This window comes from Lissotriton helveticus, chromosome 3_1 (assembly GCF_964261635.1).
Source record: "Lissotriton helveticus chromosome 3_1, aLisHel1.1, whole genome shotgun sequence".
Lineage (NCBI taxonomy): Eukaryota > Metazoa > Chordata > Amphibia > Caudata > Salamandridae > Lissotriton > Lissotriton helveticus.
In genome coordinates, this window is record NC_136061.1 from 1,203,719,781 (window position 1) to 1,203,744,899 (window position 25,119).

The following is a 25,119-nucleotide window of genomic DNA, read 5'->3' on the forward strand; positions in this document are numbered from 1 at the left end:
ATTCATTTATGCACATCTCTATTTTGGTCCCAATGCAGTTTCTTTTTTGCTGTAGATGCCCGTAGTGCAATGGAAATGCCCAGGCCTGGGTTTCTTGCTCGCTGAGCTACATGAACCAGTTAGGGTGACCAACTGGCATAGGTGCAAATTGAGGACGGTGAGTGTAAAAATTCAGGACAAAGGGACAAAATTCAGGACAAAAATTCAGGACAAAGGGTCAAAATTCAGGACAAAACTTCGGGACAAAAGTTACGTTTTACAGACACGTCAGAGGTGGTAGCGCAATAGTATATAAGTAAGTAAATAGACAACCACCTAAGTACAAGTCAAAATAAGTTTACATTAGGTTGAGACAACCGTGCAGGTCACATTTTTTTAGTATGGCTGCAGCTTGCTACCTTAAACGATTCAAAATTTGCATCTCGCTCCAGCAGGTACTTAAGTCACCAGACAATGGTGAACAACACCTGAATATAAGTGAGGCCGCTTTTATTGTTGATTGAAAACTACTGGATATACAAGGAGCTTTGCAGTACCAGCCCCCAGTAACAAAACGGCCCTACCCCCCTTTCCGCCTCCCAGTGAAACACCCAATGCCCGGTCCAGCCTTGCTACCACCCTCCATTCGTTCCCCTCATCTTCACTTAGACCACCTCTCATGTGTATTTAATTTCTTTTATAGTGTTACTCATCCCAAGTATGTAGGGCAGGGTGTCGGAGTACGTTACATCACACACACCTTATATAGAGACAATGACTCATATTAACGTGAAAGTCATTGTATAGGAAATGTTACTTAAGATAGTGGGTGCTGCAAGGTGTGATCATTCTTTCATCCATCATTCTGTCTTTCACCATTCATTCTGTCCTTCCATCTGTGTGCCCATCTATATCCAAACATATTTAACCATTTGCAAACCTATCCACCATATATCCTTCCATCCATCATTTCACTCATCTATCCTTTTCACTCTTCCATCATTTATCTACCCACCCTTTCACCCCATCCATCCATCCATCCATACAGTCATCCATCCACTCTTCCACCCATCCATCTATTCACTCACCTATCCAGCCATTTACCCTTTCACCCATCCAGCTATCCATTCACTTACTCATCCATACACCCATTCACTTGCCCATCATCTACCCTTCCACCCATACATCCATCTATTTACCTTTTCTCTGAGGAGGTGGATGGATTAATGGGTGGGTGGATAGGTGGATGGATGGATGAATCAGTGGGTTGATGGATGAATCGGTGGGTGGGTGGGTGGGTGGATGGATGGATGGATGGATCATTGGTGGGTGACTGCGTAGAAGGGTTGATGGATGGGTGGATAGTTGAGTGAAAAGGTGGATGGAGGGATGAGGAAGGGTGGATGGATATGAGTGAAACGGTGGATGGATATATGAGTGAAACAGAGGATGGATGGGGTGAAAGGATAGATGGATGAGCGAAAGGATAGATGGATGAGCGAAAGGATTGATGGATGAGTGAAAGCTGGAATGGGTATATGAGTGAAAAGGAGGATGGATGGGATGAAAGGATGGTTGGGATGAAAGGATGGACGGGCTAAAGGATAGATGGAGGGATGAGTGAAAGGGTGGATCGATATGAGTGAAAAGGAGGATGGATGGGGTGAAAGGATGGATGAGCAAATGATGGAGGGATGGATAAGTTTGATGGATGGATTTGGAGATGAAAGAACAGGTTTGGACAGTGGCGTCTTGAACCCCTGCTTTAGCAGCTACATCAGGGTTAGAGCTCTTGATGGGCCTCTTCTGTCTGTAGCACCGCAGACAAAGGCTTATAATTATTGTGAAAAGGTGGGTGGGTGGGTGAGTGAAAGAATGGATAGATTGGTGTGTGTGTGGGTGGGTGAATGAATGAATGGATGTATGAATGAGTGACAGGGATGGATTTGGTGGATGGGCGATGGATGTGTTGATGAAGGGACGGGTGAACAGATGCATGGTAGCTTTACACGGTAGCTGAATTAGGGAACAAAAGAATGGGTTAGTGAAAGGGTAAATGGATGGATTATTGGAAGGATGGATGGATGAGTGAAAGGATAGATGAGTGAAAGCGAGGGTATATGGAGTGAAAGGGTAGGTGTACAGCTGAGTGAAAGGATGGACGGATGGCTGAAATAGATAGGTTTGAAGATAGCCGAGTAGGTTTGGATACGGGTGGATGGATGGACGGACGCACAGAATGATAAAAAGTTGAATGGATGACAATGTAAAGGTAAAATGCTAGATATCAGTGGGTGAATGAAAGGATGAATGTGTGAAAAGTAAGCCCATGAATATGAACATTGCCGGCGCCATTTTGTGTAATGAAGGCCCCTACGAGCGCGTAAGCGGCAACCATTTTAGTCACTGCAGCCATTTCCCACATTGCTGGTCACCTGCACATCACCCCAGCTGGCCTCATCCGCCCCCGCGCTCTGACTGAACCCGAGCACACATACCGGGGTCGTAAAACCATGTCAGCATGACAATACCCTAGAGCCACTTCCCACACCAAATCTTTTCATCCTCTGCGCGCAATCAGGCCCCCCTGATAACCTCCTCCACTGCACCTGGCTACTCAATCCGGCCCCAGGCGCTAACCGACCCCTGCAGACTTAGTTTATTGCCCATGTAACGACAGAACTTGCCTCACCAACAAAGGGACCGGAATTTAATCAGTGACTCGACCCCTTTGATCTTACTGATCCCACATGTTTTAGGTCCTGTCAGAATGTCCAGCTGCGTGACATCGATCATCTGAAAGATCCGGGTGGAGGAACATTTGCTACTGGACTTGTGAGAACTAGCTTAAGGCGGGGATTCCAAGGATGTTTCAATATGTAATAAAGTAACGCCAGGAATGTTTGACCATGCAAAAAAATGTGACGAAAGAAACATATAAAAGGCCAGGCCTCAGAGATGCAGTTAGAGCACCTCCTGACGATAGCCCCGGTGTCTAATGCGATGTGCTCTCCTCTAGAGCAAATAAACTTGTTCTTCGCCTTCCAACCTCCAGCGCCTGCCTTGTTATTTTGATCGCTATTCTCAAGGTGAACTAGAGGTGGTTTGCACCAAGCAGCATTGAAAGTCTTGGGAGTCTCGCTGCTTTTCATCAATTGGCGCACCAACGTCGGGCCCATCAGCGACACGTGGGTCCAGTGAGAGAGGTCCTAACGACGGAGTGAACATCTAAACGATCGGGAAGTGCACGTGCCTGAAAGAGACCCTCGTCTGGCGGCCGATCAACTGAACTTCACCGGTTCCGAACGGACCTCTCTCGAGTGACCTGCGGTCCTGACTGGGACCTTACAGGAACGCTGCATCTTTGGAGTGAGAGGACAAACTGGCGCTGGAAGGGGATGCCGAAGAAACTGTCCGTAACGGTCCGGGTAAGGTCATGATATACGACAAAAGAAACTGAATGTTTGATTGTATTGAAATTGTTCGCCCGAATACTAGTATTCTGTTCTTTGAAGTTATTGGTAGTAATTGAGGTTTTCCCTGCTTGCAAACAAGCGTAGAATAGGAATATTCCCTCTTTGCAGGCAGCGAAGGACAGGTAGTGCGGACCTTTGTCCACGACCTATTGAGATATTCATATTGACCGCTTGTACGTCATGCCTGTCTTCTCAAAATTGTTTGATTGTTTTGGACCGGACCGTTTGTTAGAGGTCAGCCATCCAGCACCGCCGGAAGGCACCCCTAACAAGGACATGTATGTCAAATATGGAGTTGCCACCGTTGCTTACAGCAAACTATGGCACAAATATACTAGAAAGGACCGGGTAAATCAGTGGCCACTGACGGGATCTTTCGATCTCGCTAAAATAGAAATCTTAGAAATAGCACTCTTTAAAAAGAAAACCATGCATGCCATGCTCGACAACTTCGGCCTCTGGCGAAAGGAAGCAATGCAACAAAAGAAAAGCGATGAAGCCAGGCAGGATAAAGAAACACGAAAGTCTGCTTACCCGAACTATAAAAAGTTAGAAGAGGATATCAAAGAAAGAGAGAACAATAAAAGAGAGCAAGAAGCAAAATTATCGGGCTAGCTCCCTGTTAGAACACCTTCAACTCTGTGCCCAGAGTTACCGGCTAAACAAAGAATAAACAATGACCTCTTATTGGTTCCCCCGATCTTCCACATGCCACCTCCTTATGCCCCTAACCACCCCATAGTACAGCAAGATATCAGCGGAGACGCCACAGTAGTTTCCGCTCCAATCGAGCCACTTGCACCAAGTGCCTCATCCACGAACGCATTAGTGATAGTAGGAACAGTAGAAAAAGGGTTACCCAGGATTCCGCGATTAAGTACACACGAGCGGGCAAATATTGATAAGATAGTCAAAACCCTTGTAAATAGAAGAGAAACAGAAGAGTATGTGACAGACATATGCAATTCTTATGACACGAGCCACAAGCGATTCTTCATTGCGCGCTTCTGCTACTATGCGCTCACTGCCTATGAAGAGAAATACCAAGATGTACGACCAGCGAGGCTAATGGCACTTTATAGAAAAGTGGACATAGGAAATGAGAATGACAGCGAGGTAGAAGAACTCTTCTTGTCCACGTTAGAAGTATTCCGCCACCTCGTAGAACAAGGGCGGATAGATACAGACAGAGCATCGAAGCCGGTGACTCCCCCAATGGAAAAACTGGATAACATGATGCCGATAAAAGAGGCTGCCCCGTATAGGGTCCCCCCTAGAGGACAAGGGACTCATTACGACATAAATCATCAGGACGCTAAAGGGAGGGTAGTGTACAATTGGGTGTATTAGCCATGGGACAGACAGGACATCCTGACATTCCGTAAATCTCTTCCAGATTTACAGAAGAATCCCACTGCCTTTTACACTGAACTAGGTACCACTTTGGGGTCCGCGATAATGACACTTGCCGACATTGACTTGTTCTTTGGGTTATGTTTGCCGGCTGATGTGTGGAAGCAGATCAGGAAGATAAACCACTCGGAATTGTTTGGCCATACCTGGGAACAACTCGACACATTGGACAAACAGCGAAATCCTGGCCAAAAACCAGTTAAAGCGATATTGGACCTCCCCGACAAAATAGTGCAGAAAGTAAAAACATTGATACCAGAGAAAAAGATAGACTGGTCCATAGTGACAGCATGCCGCCAGAAACCACAAGAGGATGTCTCCGAGTATTTCTCGCGATTCGAAACAGTGTTCTCCGACTACAGTGGACAGGACATGTCCACTGCGACCGGACACCACTTGTTCGTGCAGAATTATGTAAAAGGACTACTATCAGAGGTATCCCAAAAATTACAGACCAGCGAAAGTAGTTGGGCAGCCTCTAAGCCAGCGGCTATTCTCCAAATGGCTCAGTACTATGAGCATCAGAAAAACGAAAATGACAGGGCCACAGAAAAGAAAAAGAAAGACTTAAAGGAAAGAGTAATGATAGCCCAGCTCCAAGGGGTGAATACGGGACGGGAACCATATAAAGGAAGTTACCAACAGAATATCCCTAGAGAACAGCCTCCTAGAAATGACTCAGTGACACCGTATGTACGACGACAGGACTTGGGACAAGACCAATGTGCATTCTGAAAGGAATACGGGCACTGGAAGTCTGTGCCCAGCCTTATTAGGAGCTAGTAGAGGCAGAGGGATGAGAGAAATTCCACATGAACAGGGAGGAAGAGGACGTGGAAGAGGGTATGCGAACGAAGCTAGCCAAGGAAGGCCAGGAAGAGTAAACACATTTGACCGCCCTAGACAGAACCAGTACCAGCAGACAGATTACGACAATATGTATGACTTAGCATAGGATAGCCAGGAGCAAGGCAGGGATCCAGTCGAGCTCTATATTGACCACCAAGGCCCTTATGTCACCGCAAAGGTCCTGGGCACAGAGTCACCATTTTGGTAGACACAGGAGCAACACGTAGTGCACTATCCAAACGACTGATTCCACGGGCACCCTTGTCTGGCTCACACATAACCTCTATAGGATTTGACGGTACACCCTCCACCAACCCTTTGTCCAGACCAATCCCCTTCAAACTGGAAAACAATGTTATTGACACGACGTTCCTTCTCTCCTCCAACACCCCAGACGCCATTATGGGCCTCGACCTACTGAAAAATTTCCGTGTGACTATCAGGTGTTCGCCGGACAGAGTACGAGTCATCTTATATGACAATCACCAGCTCTCGAGAGACAACCCCTCCCAACACATGTACCCCATCTCTGAAGCAGACACATCCCTACTAGATACTTTACCCTAGCATCTATGGGCTAAAGCTGATTCCGACGTAGGACGAATGATGATCGATCCAGTACATGTGACTATACAGCCCGACGCAACCTTACCGAAAATACCCCAGTACAAGATATTGCCAGAGGGCGAGAAAGCCTTGACCGAAATCATACAGTCACTCGTAGAGGCGGGAGTGGTGGAAGAGGTAGTGAGCAATGTTTGTAATAGTCCCATTCTACCAATCATAAAGAGACAGGGAGATGGAAAGGCCTACCGCTTTCTTCTCCATACCCATTCACCAAGACAGTCGCTATCTCTTCGGATTCACTCTAAGATCCTGCTCATATAGATTTTTTCGAGCACCTCAGGGGTACACAGAGTACCCGAGCATCTATAGCTAGGCGCTCAAGAGACAGTTAGATGCAGTTCAATTGCCGGACGGAGTGGTGTTGATACAGTATGTGGACGATATCCTTCTAGCAGCAGACACCACTCCACTAGCTGTCAGAGCCACCATCCAACTCCTACACTTCCTTGCGGAGAATGGCCACAAAGTTTCTCGAAAGAAATTGCAGTTCTGCCAGCCACAAGTGACCTATTTAGGTCACCTCTTATCGAAAGAAGGAAGAAGACTCACACCCGACAGAATCCAGACAATCCTAGACACTCCCATTCCCAAGAATCAGAAGCAGGTCTGCTCTCTGATAGGCCTCACCTTATTCTGTCGACAGTGGTTACCAAACTTTAGTCTCACTGTGAAACCCCTTCTCTCCCTCCTAGCCAAATGTAAATGTGGGATACTTGTAAAGCGCACTGTTACTCTACCCGAGTGTCCTGGCGCTGTAGACCGCTAGGGAACCCGTCCTGGTTTTCCCTGTGAGATTGTCCCTTTCTGGGTATCTCCAGGGTGAAACCAGGCACCCCCGGCGTCTGTGGGGGGCCGTTGTAGAGATCAGGCAAGCTTAATGCCCAGAGTTACAGAGTGTGTTCCCTGGTTAGAGTAGGCACTGAGGCGAGAATTATTGAGTCCGTTGACCCTGGTCCAAGACCCTGCCGCATCAGGAATTGAACCCTGGTCCCGGGCCGTTCTCTGCTTACAGGTCTGCCGCCTCTAACCAGTGAGCCATACCCCCTCACCTTTCCCCTGGACACCCGAATGCAAGTCAGCATTCAAAGAATTGCGAGATGCCCCCTGTTCGGCTCCTGTTCTAGGTACCCCAGACTACTACAAACCATTCTTCCTCTACACTCATGAAAGGGAGGGATGTGCATTGTCCGTCTTAACACAGTCGATTGGTCACAAACATCGCCCTTGTGCATACTTCTCTACCACCCTCGACCCAGTAGCTAGAGCGTTGCCAGCGTGCTTGCGCGCTGTGGCAGCAGCAGCAGTATCCATTTGCCAGAGCGAGGGAATAGTGCTCTCCAACCCAATCACCGTGTTAGTACCCCATGCAGTCGACACACTACTGAACCAGACCAAGACCCAACATCTGACTAGAGCACGACTGACAGGTTACGAGTTGACCCTGCTAGCACCTCACATCACCCTGAAGCGATGTACCACTCTCAAACCAGCCACATTGTTACCTCTACCTGAGAATGACCCTGGTGTGACTCCACTGCACGATTGCGTGACCCTCACTGACGAACAGACAAAGAGTAGAGTAGATCTCCGAGACACTGCCTTCCCAGAACCAGACGGGGAACTATGGGTAGACTGCTCGTGCCTCAAACTTCCTGATGTCACCACCTCTGCAGCATATGCCGTAACCACAGCCCGAACCATCCTAGAGACAGCCCGCTTTGCCCAGCGATCCGCCCAAGCAGCAGAACTCATTGCCCTTACACAAGCGTGTATTTTAGCGGCTGGCACGACAGTCAACATATACACTGATAGCCAGTTTGCCTTTAGGGTGGTTCATTATTTTGGACTCCTTTGGGGGGAAAGAGGGTTCCTGACGTCACACATCACACCCATCCCACACGGAGTTCTAGTCTCAGCATTGACGGAAGCAGTCCTCCTCCCCAAGCAGCTAGCAGTGATTAAATGCCAAGCACATAAGAAAGTGACTGACGTCATTGCCCAGGGAAATGCACTAGCTGACATTACTGCCCGAACCACAGCCCAGGACAGAACCACGACACGGATGTACGTGACCAGGTCACAAGCAGAACAATGGACTGATGCTAGAACGACTGTAAGGGACATACAAACGACAGGCACACAGGACGAACTGACTGAATGGGCTTGGATGGGACTAAAAGACGAGGAAGGCTGCTGGAGGACAAAAGACGGGGACAAATGGCTGCTACCAAATGCCTATCTGATCCCTATATTGACCATGGCACATTTACCCGCACACATAGGATCTGCCCCTATGACCGAACTGATCACCAGAGTATGGCATAACAGTAAGATAGCAGAATCAGCACAACGACTAGTACAGCAATGCATAGTATGCCTGCAACACAACCCAGGGAAAGGGACCGCAGTGCCACGGGGAGGGATTGGAGTCCCCGACCATCCCTTTGAAGTCCTCCAAATGGACTACATCCAGTCAGAAAGGTGCCGCGGTCTTAAATACGTACTGGTGATGGTGTGCGCTTTTAGTAAATGGGTGGAGGCTTATCCCACCAGCGACAACACCGCCTTAGCCACAGCGAAGGTGTTACTAAAATAATTCTTCCCCCGATATGGCCTTTGTAGAATTTTATGGAGCGACAATGGCCCCCACTTCGTAGCAGAAGTTATACAAAACATATTGAAGGGGTTGGGGGTGAAGCAAAAGTTCCATGCCGTTTTCCACCCCCAATCAGCGGGCCTGGTAGAGAGACACAACGCTACACTAAAACTGAAGCTAGCAAAAATAGTCGCCACAACTGGGTTGAAATGGCCAGACGCTCTCCCACTGGCATTGCTATCAATGCGCTCCACCCCAACAAAACACCGACTGACCCCCTATGAAGTGGTCTTTGGCAGACCCATGAACATTTGGGCGGCACCAAAGCCAACTTCCATCCACGATGTCCCGGACATACTAATGTCTGATTACCTGTACAAATTGACGACAGAACTAACTCTTATCCACCAACAGGTGCTGCATGCCATTCCAGACGTGTCCAGGGGCCCAGGACATGATATCAAACCTGGGGACTTCGTGCTAACCCGAAATTTCCAGAGGTCGAAGAGTCTAGAACCCAGGTGGACGGGTCCCTGGCAGGTCCTAATCACCACCCGAACTGCCCTTCGTGTAGAAGGAAAGAAAAACTGGGTGCATGCGCACCTCTGCAAGAGAATACCTCCAACACTGACGGCCCCCGGAGAAGTGACCAGCCAAGAAGAGCTCCTGACCAAAGACCGACCAGCCCTGTGTTGCTATCCACAAACAGAGACACTTGAATTGGCAGAGTTTCCTGACCCCACTGTACCATCCAAGGACGGGTACAACTTGAGATCAACGAAAGGAGAGTGCTCTGACAAGCAGGCCACTAACTGAGTCAAAAGTCTCAGATTGGTAGCTAACACTACAAGGCTACTGGGAGATACGCTAGACATTTACATTTACATTTGAAGGTGATGGAAGATCCCGGACGGCCGAAGAACCACCGCGACGACTCCAAACTTGCCAAGCTGCACAGTGCAAAGACAATAACTCTCGTGGCAGCACCTCTCACCTGCCTCTTGCTGATTATTGCCAGCTGGTACCTTGAAGAAAATGCTCCCGCTTACAGGACAATGTCACCCACCGTGCAACCCACCACCGAGAGGGAACACTATGTGGTGTCACTGTCCCCACGCATCCGAGAACGGCGCAAAGAGTTCTGGAACAATTCTTTCGTACAGTTATTGCACCAACACAATCTTGCCGCAAAGGCCACGAACTGTTGGATCTGTGGGTTGCAACCTCATGCCACTGAACATTCCATCCCGTTCATCCCTTCAACCTTCTCTGTTCATGGGTCCTGCCTCGCCTGGTTAATGCTCCTGCAAGAGAGCTACAAAGACAATGCCACATCCGATGGGACCATCAAACAGTTTTACAATGAGTTCTGGTTGAACAAAACGGGGAGAACCTCTGCTCCCTTCTGCCCTCTGACATCAAATGTAACCTTTCCTATGAACATTCCCGCCACAGAAAGAATTGAAATGCAAGTGTACCACAACCCAGCCAGACCTACCTTTTCCTATCTGAAGAAACGAACTGCCGCAACTCTGACAGTGGCCCTATCTGTGGTGAACATCTCTGGCCTTGTCTGCATCAAAGGCCACGAGACTAAGATCGTGGGTCACAGCTCTTGCCAGATAACGAGGACTCTGAACACTGCCGACCCCCCTTCATTTCTTGCATCACCCAACATGTACTTTATCTGTGGTACCAAAGCCTACACCTGGCTCCCAAAAGGCTGGGGGGGCACTTGCTACATTGCCTTTGTTTTACCGCCAACCTACACAGCATCTGCCGCCCATCACAGAGAAAGGCGTTCCAAAGACACAGAACAAGCAGACTCCGCCGCATCCCAGTTCCTTGATGCAGCAAAAGGACTCGTCCCGCTATGGGGCCCGATGGCAAACAGCCGAGCCATCCGACACCTATCACTAGCAGTAGAAACAGCCTTGAACGTCACAGCTGGCATCCTCACCAACAACACAGCCGAGCTTCAGGCGGTCCGCTTTGTAGCTTTACAGAATCGTCTTGTTCTAGACGTGGTACTAGCAGACCGTGGAGGAGCATGCCGCATCATCGGTGCCAGCTGCTGCACTTTTGTCCCTGACAGCTCGCCTTCAGTCTACAGGGCAATTGAACATCTCCACAGGCTGGCATCAGAGATCCACCAAGAACCAGACACTTGGACACTGGGAAACTGGTTATGGGGCATATTAAAAGAATGGGGTTGGAAGATATTGATGGTTTTCTTAGTTCCGATTTTAATAATATGTAGCTGTTGTCTGGGGATACATTGCATTCCACCCCTGTGTTCTCTTTGTTTACATTCTCTGTGCTGTAAGACGTTGGACACTCGAAGCGAAAACATGAAAGTAATGTATGACAGAGAGGTACAGAACATTATGGACATTGACGTGAACTGACAAGCTGGACCCTATATGTTCAAAGGGGCGACTGTGAAAAGTAAGACGATAAATATGAACATTGCCGGTGCCATCTTGTGTAATGAAGGCCCCTACGAACGCGTAAGCGGCAACCATTTTAGTCACTGCAGCCATTTCCCACATTGCTGGTCACCTGCACATCACCCCAGCTGCCCTCATCCGCCCCCGCGCTCTGACTGAACCCGTGCACACATACCGGGGTCGTAAAACCATGTCAGCATGACAATACCCTAGAGCCACTTCCCACACCAAACCCACTTGTCCTTTCATCCTCTGCGCGCAATCAGCCCCCCCCTGATAACCTCCTCCACTGCACCTGGCTACTCAATCCGGCCCCAGGCGCTAACCGACCCCTGCAGACTTAGTTTATTGCCCATGTAACGACAGAACTTGCCTCACCAACAAAGGGACCGGAATTTAATCAGTGACCCGACCCCTTTGATCTGACTGATCCCAGATGTTTTAGGTCCTGTCAGAATGTCCAGCTGCGAGATATCGATCATCTGTAAGATCCGGGTGGAGGAACATTTGCTACTGGACTTGTGTGAGAACTAGCTTAAGGCGGGGATTCGAATGATGTTTCACTATGCAATAAAGTAACGCTAGGAATGTTTGACCATGCAATAAAGTGACGAAAGAAACATATAAAAGGCCAGGCCTCAGAGATGCAGTTAGAGCACCTCCTGGCGATAGCCCCGGTGTCTAATGCGATGTGTTCTCCTCTAGAGCAAATAAACTTGTTCTTCGCCTTCCAACTGCCAGCGCCTGCCTTGTTATTTTGATCGCTATTCTCAAGGTGAATTAGAGGTGGTTTGCACCAAGCAGCATTGAAAGTCTTGGGAGTCTCACTGCTTTTCATCAAATGGATAGATGCTTGAAGGGAGGAGACAGAGCTCTTCCGGCGAGAGTTGCAATGACTTTCTTCGCATGCTTGGTGTCATAAGAACTTTGGTTCAAAGTGTGGGATATTTCAATTTTCTGGTTACTCACTTGGCCTGCACAATGCTCCTTCCTCTACATGGGGTTTATCAGGTATGTGTGGTGCTGGTTGCCAGTGGATTTTTCCTAGACAGCTAGTTTTTTATCTCAAAAATCCCACATTGCCATAGTAGTTCCTGGCACAGAAATAAACTACGCTGTGTGTCGATATGCTCCTTGTAAAAGAGCAGAATACTGTCACACACAGTGAAGCCAGCCGATAGATAGCTAGAAATAGCATTTTAGTAAAAACAAAGGGTGTTGGTTAACCCAGATCTAATTAGGGTCTTGATTGTAAAAGAAAGTCGCAAAAGTGCACCCATGATATATGTCCTTGCATTAATGCAGATTTACTTCTTTCATGAATTCACATGAATTTTCTTAATTAGGCCAAGAAACCGTACTCCTAGAAAATATTTGTGAACTGGATTTGAGCATGAGCAAATGTGAATGTTTAGTTTTGCCCCAGCGAAAATCTGTTGTGCGTTTACAAGTTCACTTTTTCTCAAACCATGGTCAGATGTAAATTTCCAATGTTCCTCAATATGAGAAAAGATTAGGGAAGAGCCGGTGAAAATCCCCAAAGCATGCAAGTTAGTAGGTTTGCACAGACACATAAGGGCATTCTAACTCTGGAACTATTGCTTACTGCTACCTCCAACAACAGTATGTAAATCTGCACTAAGGAGGCAAAATAAAGGAATTGCTAGTATTCAAATCCTTCTATACTATGAGCCTTACTTAACCAGAGAAGCTATTATCAGAGCTCCTCTATAATTAGATTGCTTCCATTATTTGACGGTGCACTACATCACACTAAAGGGACAAGTGAATTTTGTTACAGGACAGGTAGATTTATGAAGCTCCCTAGCCGATGGATAGATATTTTACCAAATTTCATACCCCTGTAATAGAGGGTCCTCGGAGATTCTAAACGTGAAGGAATTGAATAGACACACAGACAACCTCTACCTCCCAGGAATCCGGGTGAAGGCTGACACTAAAAGGAATAGGTTAGGTTAATGCAATTCAACAGTAGACAGATAATACACATGAACCTCTATGCAATATCTTACCTAAAAAACAGTGAGATATGCATCTGTATTTTGTTGAATTGACATATGTAGCAAAACTGAAACAGCGATTAGGTGCGGACGTGATGTCTATCTACAACAATAAAGTACGATTACCTCTTGGTTGCTGTATGAAGTATATAATGTCAATACACAATATTCTCTTACCAAGCTGTACCAACATTAGGGGCTCAGACTGTCCAGTTGTAGAGCAATGCGAATGATATATGTCTCATCTGAAAACACAATAATCTTCATATAAGAACTCGCTATCTAGCTATAGGGTAATAGTAATAAATATGGCACTAATAGCGCTTTACCCGTTCTTCTTGCCCATGCTCTGTGACGGTTGCCAGTCTCCAATAAGTCACCCGTGAGTCCAAAAATAAATAAATAACAAAACATAAAAGGATAACTGTCCTGGTGGACCACAACTCCCACAATGCCTCAGTGCGGTCCCAGGCCAGTGCTCCACAAGTCCGGCCGGCCGGCGGAACGAAGAATGTCCGGCCGACGGGCGGAACCGCAAATACACAGGCCTAGGACCCCCTCGGAACCGGAAAGAAGATAGCCGACACAGGAGGGAGAATGCCTATAAAACTTGGTTCTGTCCTAAATGCAGGATAGGGTAGGACGAACCACTTAGGGACGCAAGACTGCGAAAGAATACTAGGGCAGTGGATGGGGGGAGCAAACGAGTGTCTGCACAGGCAGCCGAGGACCGTAAAGACGGCGGACGGCTATAAAACAGGAACAAGCGACAGTGAGCTGAAGTTGCCGTAACGGGGACGGCTCCGAAAACACCGGAAACGGCTTCCACGGAAGTGACGTGCTCGCACGGAAACACAGAAACACTAGAACGCAAAGCCACGTACTGCAGGAAGGTCAGGCCTTTGACTCTAGCCCGTTCCCGTAGCGCATGCGTGGTTCTATGGACAGCGCGATCCGATCGGAGGACTGGCAGGCGTGACACTACCTCTGATGAGGAGTTGAAACACTTTACGGCGAATAACCCGCTACCAGGGAGCCTATTAGTTATAGTGGTTAGTCTTGCATTTGGTACATTATCGCCATAGATGTGATCATTAGAGGGAGCTATGTGAGGAGCAAATACTGGAATTGTTCTCTCTGTAGTGAGTAAGTATTATATGAATATTCATTGCCTTTTGGTAAATTATTTTTAGGTCGTAGCCTGCCGGACAGCGCAAACTATCTGGTTGCAAAAGATCTTTTGTCACCTTACTGAAATCTTACATTGGGGCTCTCATTGCTTACCATTCGTTGGCTTTACAGTCCATCTCATTTGTTTGCTTCTTATTTGATGGCTTGCCTTGCCCATCTCCTCTGGAGCATAACCTCTTTACTTGTGTCCTTCGACTGCTCACTTTTAAGGAACTCCTATTTTCTTTTTCCTTGAGCCCACCCACAAGAGTGCATGTGTTTTTCAGCTGTCTTGGTATTGTGCTTCCCTACACCTCCCACTCTGTGTTATTCTCTCGTCCATGTGCTTCTCTCTCCGCTGGAGCATAACCTCTTTACTCATGTCCTTCCACTGCTCACTTTTAAGGAACTCCTTATTTTCTTTTGCCTTGAGCCACCCACGAGAGTGCATGTGTTTTCCAGCTGTCTTTGTATTGTGCTTCCCTACACCTCCCACTCTGTGTTGTTCTCTTTCGTCCATGTGCTTTCTCTCCACACTGCGCTCGCCCGCCTTTGTTTCAGTTCGCCTCCGTCCTGCTTCATGCTGCTGTCTCTTATCCGTGTATTTTTATGGGATTCTCCTCCCTCACCCCCATCCTTAGTGTACTGAGTTTCCCATTTATCTACCAACGCTCTCCTACTCCTCCATTGCCTCCAACGCCCCCAACACTTGCAGTCCATTTAAAAAAAAAAAAAGAAATTGACGCTTTTGTGCTAAAAAGTCTTTATATGTGTATTTACTGATCCAATTGCGACTGCCATCTCAGATGGGTAAATAAAAACTGTAAGCAAATGGTGGTGTTCCGTTGCCCTGGGCATGTTTTAAAGCATGAGCATGTCAGTGGAATGACACAACTACCTTTGCACTCTTTTTTTTTTTTTAAGTTTCACAGTGTTGCACAGTGTCCTGATGTTGTCATGTACAACACTGCTAAAAGCTGCTAAAAGTTGTTTCAGATAGCACATTGAGTGGCTTTTTTGGATCATGCTAGTAGTTATCCTGTCACTCTCTTATGGTTTACTAGCAGTAAACCCTCATTAGAGGGGTTCAGCCCTCACACAGAAATTGAAACACTGCTCCTTTTATCCAAACAGTACGTGCAGTGCTGTAATTTCACCACTGTTAGGCCAAACCCCTCTGGTTCAGCCTCCAACCAGTTCTTTGGAAAACCTTCTATTGTTTTTAGGTCTCGCCTGAGCCAGGGCATGTGCTGCTCAGCGAGACATTTAGTAAGTGGGTTTTGAAAGTGCTACCAAAGGCTTTTGCTGGCCTCAAGCTTGCGGTTACGCGCGCCGCCATTTGTCTTTCCTCCTTTCACAGGTCATTAAGTGCTCACGATCACTTTCACGGCCGCGTCACTTTCACAGCCGTGCAGCCAATGCTTGTTTATTTTCTGTTCCTTTAGGCACCCTTTTTAATCTACTGTTTTCCTCAGCTCGTGTATCTGCACGGCGCCATCATGTTTCTCACGGCATTTGCATTTTGTTAAAATGTGGTCTTTTGTTTGTGTTTGTGTACTTGTGTTCACCCGATCCTCTATGCAGGATAATGTGCTGCATGGCAAAATACTACATGTGGGCTTTTATCTGTGGACGCGAGTTCACCCAATTCCAAAGACATAATAATGTGCTGCATGGCTAAATACTTTTTTCCGTTCACAGCGAGCACTTTCAGCATGGCATGCTGCTCTGTCGAGGCTCTTGCAGCACCTATTTTAAGTGCGCCGCACTTTAACTACTTGTTTAAAATTGAGTATAACCTGTCAAAAGGTTTCTCAACTTTTTGCATAACTGAAATCAAATTGACTCGTGCTCCGATGGCCATATGCCTTTTCTGATGTTTCATGCGTGTAAGTCCTATGCGCCTTTAAGAGGGATAGTGAGATGCTTCTGAGTTGGGAGCATTTATGCGAGTCTTTTAAATCGAAATGTTTTGTTTGTTTTAGAAAATATGCGTGGCCGCCATTGTCTTGTAGGAGCATCCAGGCGCGGCATAGAATGTGGCGTTGCCCCGCTGGGTTGTTCATTAAGTTCACAGGGTTCAGCCTGCTTTTCGCTCGCAGACTGTGCGCCATATCAACTGCACGCAGTTATTTTACACAAAGACTGTGGGGAAATATCTGCAAATTAATTGTCATTCTATTAAACGCTTAGGATCTCGAGGTGTCAGCAACCTGCACGTTAAGGAAAGAGTTCACTGTTCATTTGGGATCAAAAACTGTATTTTTCTTTGCTACTTTGTCTTAGACGCTTTACTGGACCTTTCCCAATAAGAACTAGTAAAAGGAACTGCGCCACAGCATAAATACATAATTTATTAAATAGTATTGAAAAAACATATCTGGAATCAGTTTTCATGAACAATTTATGACATACTTATGATGGTAATAGTCTTGGCAGACCCCGACCACTTTCTACCTCCTGCATCCAGATCTTGCAAAATAAATTGCATGCCACTCTGATAGATGCTCTAACTTTGCCCATGTCCAAACCCAACCTATTACAAGCATTGGCATAGCCAATAGGTCTCGCCTTTGGGACCTTATAAGTGTTTAGTTATCCAGCACAATATCCTTGGTGTAACAACATCAACTGTTGCATGGCTAAACACTTATAAGGTCCCAAAGGCGAAACCTATCGGCTATGCCAATGCTTGTTATTATCCAGCCCTTTCTAATGGTCTCATGGCTGCCTATACCTGGAGATTCCTCACCTTGTGAACTTCCCCCACCTTCTGAATCCCCTTAGGCTGGATGCAAAACGTTCCTAGCAACTGCTCCAGTGCGCTAATAAGTGGCATATTGAACTCAGTATCGGCATCATATTGGCTCCGGAATTGATAGCCTCTCCTAGGCGCTGATATCACTTTTTTTTTTCTGCACCCTTAAACGTGTATCCAGACCACTGCTTCAAAATTTGTAGGTGACAGTGTGGAAATGATGTCTCCCCCACAGACCACAGCTTCTAGCTGTGCCACACTAGCATAAAGCAGAGCAGATGTTTGTCACAGACTTGCATGATAACTGTCAATGGTGTCTCCGATTCCAATTAATGCGACAAATCTTTCCTGCAGCATCTAAAGGCCTAACTCTGAATAGGTCATCCTATTCGGACCCCATTCCACAACTGGGGCCAATGCGCCCTTAAATTCTCAGTCCATCTTTAACTTAGTAGCAGGTAGAGACCTTCAAGGAAGTCATGCTGCATGTTTTCTAGACGATTGAAGGTCCCCCTGGAATGCCATTGAACTTCATGGATCTGCCGGAACCTCCAGGCCCTTCATAAATCTTCCGGCTATGGGGCCTTCCCTGGTGCAGACTTACTCTTTAGGCCTCCACCTGACACCCTCACTTCCTAGTGAAAGGGCATGCCGATTCTTGACGGTTCGGCACTGGCCAATCCTGAAGCCCCGTTCTCAGATTTGGAAACAAGTTCAATTAGATCTCAGCCAATGTCTTGTTACAAGATTAGCATAGCACAGCCACTGCTGTTGGAGGACTCTGTGATAGAGCCTCTGTGCCAATACCTTTGACTCCTGATGGCCTTATTCGGCTCAGATTTAGATGCCATACAGGACCTTCTGAATGTCATAACATGATGAGGAGGACAACAATTTATTGGCCCCTCACTGTACTGATTATGAACTATTTTTAGCCTTTCGAAAATGCTAGTGATCTTTCTACCTCACAAGAGACTGAATTGGGCTATCCATTGAAGAAAATGTTTCTTGTAGTAGTGTGTTGGAAGCAGAGGTGCGGGAACTGCAGTTGCTTACTTTGGACACTAAGGCTCATCTGATTAAAGACATTTTGCAACCCAGCCATGCAGCTTCAGAGCCTTTGCTACATGTCAGTAAAGCTCTGACAGACACTCTGACGGTGGTGTGGGTGAAGACTTGCATGGCTTACTGCTCTCCCTGATAGAGAATAGAAGCACGTTAATGTGCTTGGCAAGGGAGTGTTCTCCGGCAATTTGACCCTGGTGGGCATATGCATTCATGCCTTATGGGATATGGTGAGCAAGAATTTTCCTGCCGTCCCTAACCGTTTTGAAGTGCACATCCAATTATATTTTGTGGGCCAGGCTGGATACCAAAGATTGTGTATGTCAAGTTATTGGCTCTAGCGTAATGATTTGTTGTCATGCTGAGACGCATGCTCCAGGATCGATGCAGTGACCAGCAGGCATCCATCATGGGTATGCCTTTTAGTGGTTACAGCCAATTTAGATACAATGTGTATTCAACTTTGTATATTTTTAAAGATAGCTGTGACTTTCTCTTTGCTCTTGCTGTATCCACCTCACCAGTTCCATCAAAAATAGCAGAAGTTCAGGAGTAATTCCTGACATCTGACCTACAACCAGAGTTACCCATCACATCGAGAGTAGCAGACAGTCCAGCATTTTCGACACTCTAGCGGCGGATGTAGGCAGCAAAGGACAGGTTGATCTGCATCATGGCTGGTCCCCATCTTCCTCTTCCAGTGCTGCTGTCGATCCACTCAGATTCGCCCTTTGGGATTTGCTTCTGGCCAGTGAAGTGTTGGGGGTGGCAGAATATCTTTTTACTGGACTAAATGGCGTGCGGTTACTTTGGACCAATATGTCCTGCAGATTGTTAGTCATGTTTTCACCCTTCACCTTCTGTCAATCCCACAATAGCGTCCTCATCGTTGCACTCTGACCTCAGCAGAACATACCTCCATCCTTGCCAAAGAGGTTCAGTCTTTTCTGGCCAAAGGGACAATAGGGAGAGTCCCAGAGGAAGAGAGAGGCAACAGGTGCTAACAAGTTTTAATTCTTGGTACCCAAAAAGGATTGTGGGCTCAGACTGTAATGGACCTTTTTGTTCTTGGACACCATTCTTCAAAACAGACAAATTCAGGATGCTGGCTGTGGCCCAGTTTCTCAATCCCATAGCTCTTGGCAATTGGATGGTGTCCTTAGGCTTGTAGGATGAGTACTTTCATAAATCTGCCCTGCAGTCCTACTGGCATTTCCTCTGCTTCGTTTTGGGGCTTGAACGATGTCTGTTCACCATCCTACCCTTAAACCTCATCTCAGCACATTTATGAAGGTGAAGGCAGTAGTTGTGGCCAATCTTCACGTCAAGCGTGCACATATTCATGTACCTCACCGATAGGCTGTTAAAGGTAGACTTATCACAGTCGGTCATGGACCACTTGTGGATCACCATCTCCCTGCTATGCTCTTTGGCCAGTGTAAGGGATTCACTTTATAGTGGCTGTTCTGGCCTGTGTTATTCAAAGCTTCTCTCCCCTACAACAGGTCCCAGGACAATTAAGTTATATACTGATGTTTTGGGCTCGGTTCTGTGTTGCACGCTAAACCATTCTGGGACTTCTTGGTCTATTGATCTCACATATTCTGCTTGTGCCTCGTGCGCTTTGGCACATGTGGGCTCTGCGGGAGAACCTGTGCCTTAAAGGGGCTCAGCACTGGAGTGCCTTTTCAGGATCATCTGTCCTCGGACCTACAATGGTGGGTGGAGAATGCCAGCTGACCACGCAGAGCTCACAGTGGTGATGAATACGCTGACTCTGGGCTGGGGAGCCCACTTGAACCAGGTGGAGAACAGATGCTTTTGGTCTCTGCTTGTCATCCTTCTGGCTGTCAAGGTATTTTTGTCCCCCATCAAGGGCAGTCCCATCCACATTGTGACTGAATGATACGATCCTTTTGGGATACCACAATAAATAAGGCTTTATTAGGTCACATGTACTGATGTGGTGGGAAATTTCGTGACTGCCAACCATCTGGTATAATCTCTGAATGCCACACTAGTCAAGGTCAGCAGGTGTCATCTAGTCAACCACAAGTGCCTTCATCATTCGTAGGTAGTTCAAGGCATATTCTTGCATGGGGTGTGCCTTGGGTAGATATTTTCATCACACCCATTGTTGAGCTATTTGCAGAGTTTTTTGCTCTAAAGTTTCTGTTCTCTGGAGAACACGTTACACCATACTTGGGAATTCCCTCTCCCCCAAGTTTTCCTGCTTCTGCTTCCCTGGTGTCTGAGAAGTTCAGGAGGGACTGGGTGCGCCAACCTGGTTGAGTCATGGTGTGTCCTCCAGCCAAGTAAGGCCCATCATCTCCCACCAGCAGGGCAGGGTTCTACATTCAAACCACTAGAACCTATACCCCATGTATAAACATTGAGCAGAACCAACTGAGTGGATTTGATTTGTCTGTGGAGGTGGTGGACAGTAATTTGGCTGCTCCCCATCCGTCCACTAAATCAGTCTATTCTGGCTATTAAGATCAAACTTGCAGCGTGGTGCGAGGACTGTCGGGTTGATTAGTTTCAAGCTATTCTCTCGCTTGATATTCTGTTTTGTCTGACTTGGGCCCATTAGTGCCCTGCCATGGGCACTTTTAAAGGTTATTTTTCTTTTGTCTCTGGCTTTTTACATTTGCCCTCTCTATTTAAATCACCAGTTGCAGTGCCTATTTTAAAGATTCTTACATATATTTTTCCACCAGTACCTTTTGTTATATTGCAACTGGACCTAATGTGTTTCTTATCTTCCTAAAGCGCTTGCCTTTAGAACTTATGTACAGCCGTTCTTGAAGGCTACTGATCATTTAAACTGCCTTTTCCACTGCGATTACTTCCGTGTGCTGTGTTTGTGAACTGTAGGTACTGCCATTGCAACCCTCTTATACCACCTTTTTTCCTGACATTCTGAACCTTCGGACTCTGCCGTCATTTCTGCCAAATATGTTGTTGCCTTTCCATGCAGGGCAGTCCATCATCCTCCCTGTTTTTTTTCTGCCCATCTCATCCCTCTAGGAATGTGGGAGGGCTGTCCTGGTGGAATCCCAGGAGAGCTTTAGATTTGATATCAATTTGATTAAGGAGCACCAAGTAGATGACTAACTTTCTGTGGGTTTCTGTAGTGTGAAGAAGGGAAGAGCAGTCCAGAAACTGTCTATCTCAATGGACCATTCTTTGCATAGCAAATGTGCTAAGCTTTGACCAAAGAGTAGCCTTCTGAGATCTTTACCGCTAATTTTACCAGCGCTATGCCTGCCAAAATATCCTTGGCCAGCGGTGGTGCAGTGCTGGACATCTGCCACCTACCTCTCGGTATTAAGTCCAAGTCCTCCTTTTAAGGGTTACTGATTTGGTTTATATTCAATTAGTGAAGAATCTGCAGTTAACAGTAGCTATCAGAAGAAAAGTTACTTGGCTTTGGTAGTGCTCATTCTGGTGGATGCTCTGTCCAACACCAGATTCTTCACTGCCCACTCTCTTCCCATATTGTGGAGTGTTTTTTGAGGTGTTAATAAGTTTGTGTTAGATTCTGCACGCTGTCACAATGCCCAGTCTGTTTCTGATGCTTCACATCTAAGGATGCAAAATACTTTGTTGTAATCTAAGGTCAGTGTGCTGGGATGGCTCTTACATGCAACCCCTACACCGTCCGTACCAGAGGTGGGACGATGACTCGAAGTCCTTTGACATCACCTACAGGCACGGGGGAGCAATTGCTAGAAATATTTTGCATCCCATCTGGCGCCTGGGGAATTCGAAAAGTGAGGGGGTTATGTGGTTAAATAGTATATCCACTGGCATGAGCGTTACCCAAGGTAAGCAACTTGTTCTAAACCACATATTGTATACAATGGTGGATACAACAAACTTCCATGTTGACCGGAGGACCAAATTATAATGGTAGACATATCCGCAATTCCAAGAAAACAAAATGACATGTGTATTGCCAAAGGCACTTACAGCTCTGAGAAGGAATTCCATATTGGCTCCTAATGTGGCCATGACGGTGTGCCCTGGACAGTTCTCAGAGGAATCTTGTCATGAGTCTTCTGCCTGTGTTACAACTCCAATTTGTATTGTATATCATGTCACTGTAACGACTGGTCTGCTACTCAGCAGATTTGAGATTCTATTCTGTTAGCTGCATTTATCCATCTTTTGTGATTGTAAAATGTGTTTCAAGGAAATCACCGCCTATAAATGTCATGCTTGATATAGCCGTAAATGAGTCCATGCCGAGTTGTGGTAGAATGCCCTAGGGATTGTGTTAACATGTGCCATGACACTGTCTGCTGCTCCACAGATCACCTGGTGGCGCATGGACGCATGGCTGAGAAGGAAGCACGCCGGAAGTTCAAGCAGATTGTTGCCGCTGTCCACTTTTGCCACTGTCGGAACATCGTGCACCGTGACCTGAAGGCTGAGAATCTGCTTCTTGATGCCAACCTCAACATTAAAATAGCAGGTCAGTTGGGGTCTGGGGTAATGTATATCATTTATATTTGTAGGTTTGACTATTGAGATATGAAGTAATGTGTAAGAACTGACAGCTCTTCCAGTAGCAGCTTTATGCTCTGCGTTGTATGAATGTAGAGCTCTGATGAAAGGCATTCTGTGGTATGAAAAGAGTGCATGTCTAGTTCAGGATGTTCTCCCAGTTTTGCTGTGAATAACTGGGACAGGGTGCTCTGCTAGTGGTACAGTCTAGGCAGATTTAAATGATTGGGTGAGGCAGTTCTCCCAGCGGTGCGAATCGCGATTGAACGTTTCTGAGGGCCCTACAATTCCAGTGTTCTGGGATGGTTTTAAGCGTAAACCTAAAGTGGTTAAAATACTTGATCTGACTACTTAGGACAAGAGTGTGTGATAAGATGAAACTCTCCTTTTTTTAAGAGCTTCATTCCCTAGTCAATGGTAATGTTGTAACCAAACAGAATCCTCAATTGAATCTTATATCGTCAATTATTCATAGCCAGTATGATTACCTCCTAGCTTAGAGATGCGATTTCCCATTTTAAGCCAAAGATCGCCTGAACACCCTCAATTTGCTTTCTCTATAGCGGTCTTAGCACTGCTGCTACTAGGCCTGCATAAAGGCCATTGCAGTAATGCAGAGTGGACTTAATCATGGCACCTGCTGCCAGGTCTTTATGCTCCTGTGACAGAAGTGGAAGGATGTATTTTAGCTTCGTTAGTTGATGAAAACAGCTGTGTGCTACATTTCTAATGTGGGGGTACTAGTGACAGGCTACTATCAAAAACAGAACTCAAATGTTTCACATTGGAAACCAAGGAGGACAGACAACCTAGACCTATCTTAGAACTTTGCCTCTTAAATATTTTCGTTAAGCAGGACAAGTTCAAGATGCTGTCTCTAAGCCTCTGAGGGTCTGTTGGCCCTCACTGATCAGGACTGACTACTTTCCCTGGACCTCCAATATGCCTACTTATATCTTCCGGTCCTAGCTAATCACAGGCATGAGGTTTGCCGGGAAGTCAGTTCACTGCCTCACAGCTCAAGCATGCAGTGATGGATGCTGTGCGGATCTTCTTTGCATGATTTCCTTGGATACGTCTGCACTACCCAATCCTACCTTCCAGAGGGTGATATTTGAAGATTAATAAGTTGTTACATTTGTAGTAGAGGAATCCATCAGAAAACAATGTTGTCTCCCCTTGTGAACAATATTTCTGGTGGACACTATATCTTCCTGCAGTTTCTTCACTGTGCTCCCTCCTACCCTGTGAGTTAGTGCTGCGGTCAGTAAGTTCCCCAGCTATGGAAACATATCTTATGCTAGATCGTTGCTTTCGTTGATGCTATCTTGGACTGTCTCCACTTGCTGTAATAAGGTGCAGAAAAAGTACCAGGAGCTGATGCCAGCTCACAGGTTGACACTTTTACTCTGTTGTCACTTTCTAGGTGGGTAGGGTCAAAGCTAAGGCCTCATGTGGTAGTTCTGCTGGGAAAGCAGTTTCTAGATTCAGTCTGGCACTTGGGGGATATTCATAATGCGTGGAATCAACTGGAAGCTATAATATCCACCAGAAATATTGTTACTAAAGGTAAGAAACTTTTTCATGCCTCATTGACACATTATTTTATCTCTTTTCCGAAGATGGAGATCGAAAGATCAACATTGATAGTTTTGGAACAGGCAATGGTATGCTTGCAAGTATAGAATATTTTAGACTAATAAGAGTTTTGGAGTCATTTAAAATAAACATCAGACCATGATGCTACATTGTGGAATAAGGAAATTAAGTCCGTATTCAGGATGCCTTTACACTAACAGTGGTAGTCGTCAGCAGTGATTGATTCAAGATGCGCTCTAGCAATCTCTTTAGAAGTCTTAGGGTTTCATTCTAGGTACCTGTTATTACTTCAGGCCTTCAGTACCCCGCAGTATCTCTCCCTACCACAGGAGTTAGCTGACCCATAACTGCGATGAGGTCACCGGAATACCGCACCTGATTCCTCCAGAAATTCCTCATTTCACCTCATGGCCTCACCTGGAGATATGATCTGCTTTCAGAAGCTGAAATCTCTGTGTGAATCAAACGGTTTATAGATATTATAATTCTGATTCTTCCTGTAACTTCCGTTACTGACCTAATCAAAATCACGAATGGACTTGTAATGAGGCCCTTGGAGGCATTTATGGATAGATTATTGGCTTGGATGTGGCGAGGGCAGTAA

At 46.4% G+C, this 25,119-nt stretch overlaps 1 protein-coding gene across 3 annotated transcripts in view; it reads left to right on the forward strand.

Annotated features, from left to right (window-relative positions):
- Positions 1-25,119, forward strand: part of SIK3 (SIK family kinase 3) — a 739,490-nt gene that overhangs the window by 318,644 nt on the left and 395,727 nt on the right. For all 3 annotated transcript variants that reach the window (XM_078681850.1, XM_078681849.1, XM_078681848.1), the window contains exon 4: positions 22,723-22,884. In XM_078681850.1, coding sequence (XP_078537976.1) covers positions 22,723-22,884 — 162 coding nt within the window. The remainder of the gene's footprint in view (positions 1-22,722; positions 22,885-25,119) is intronic.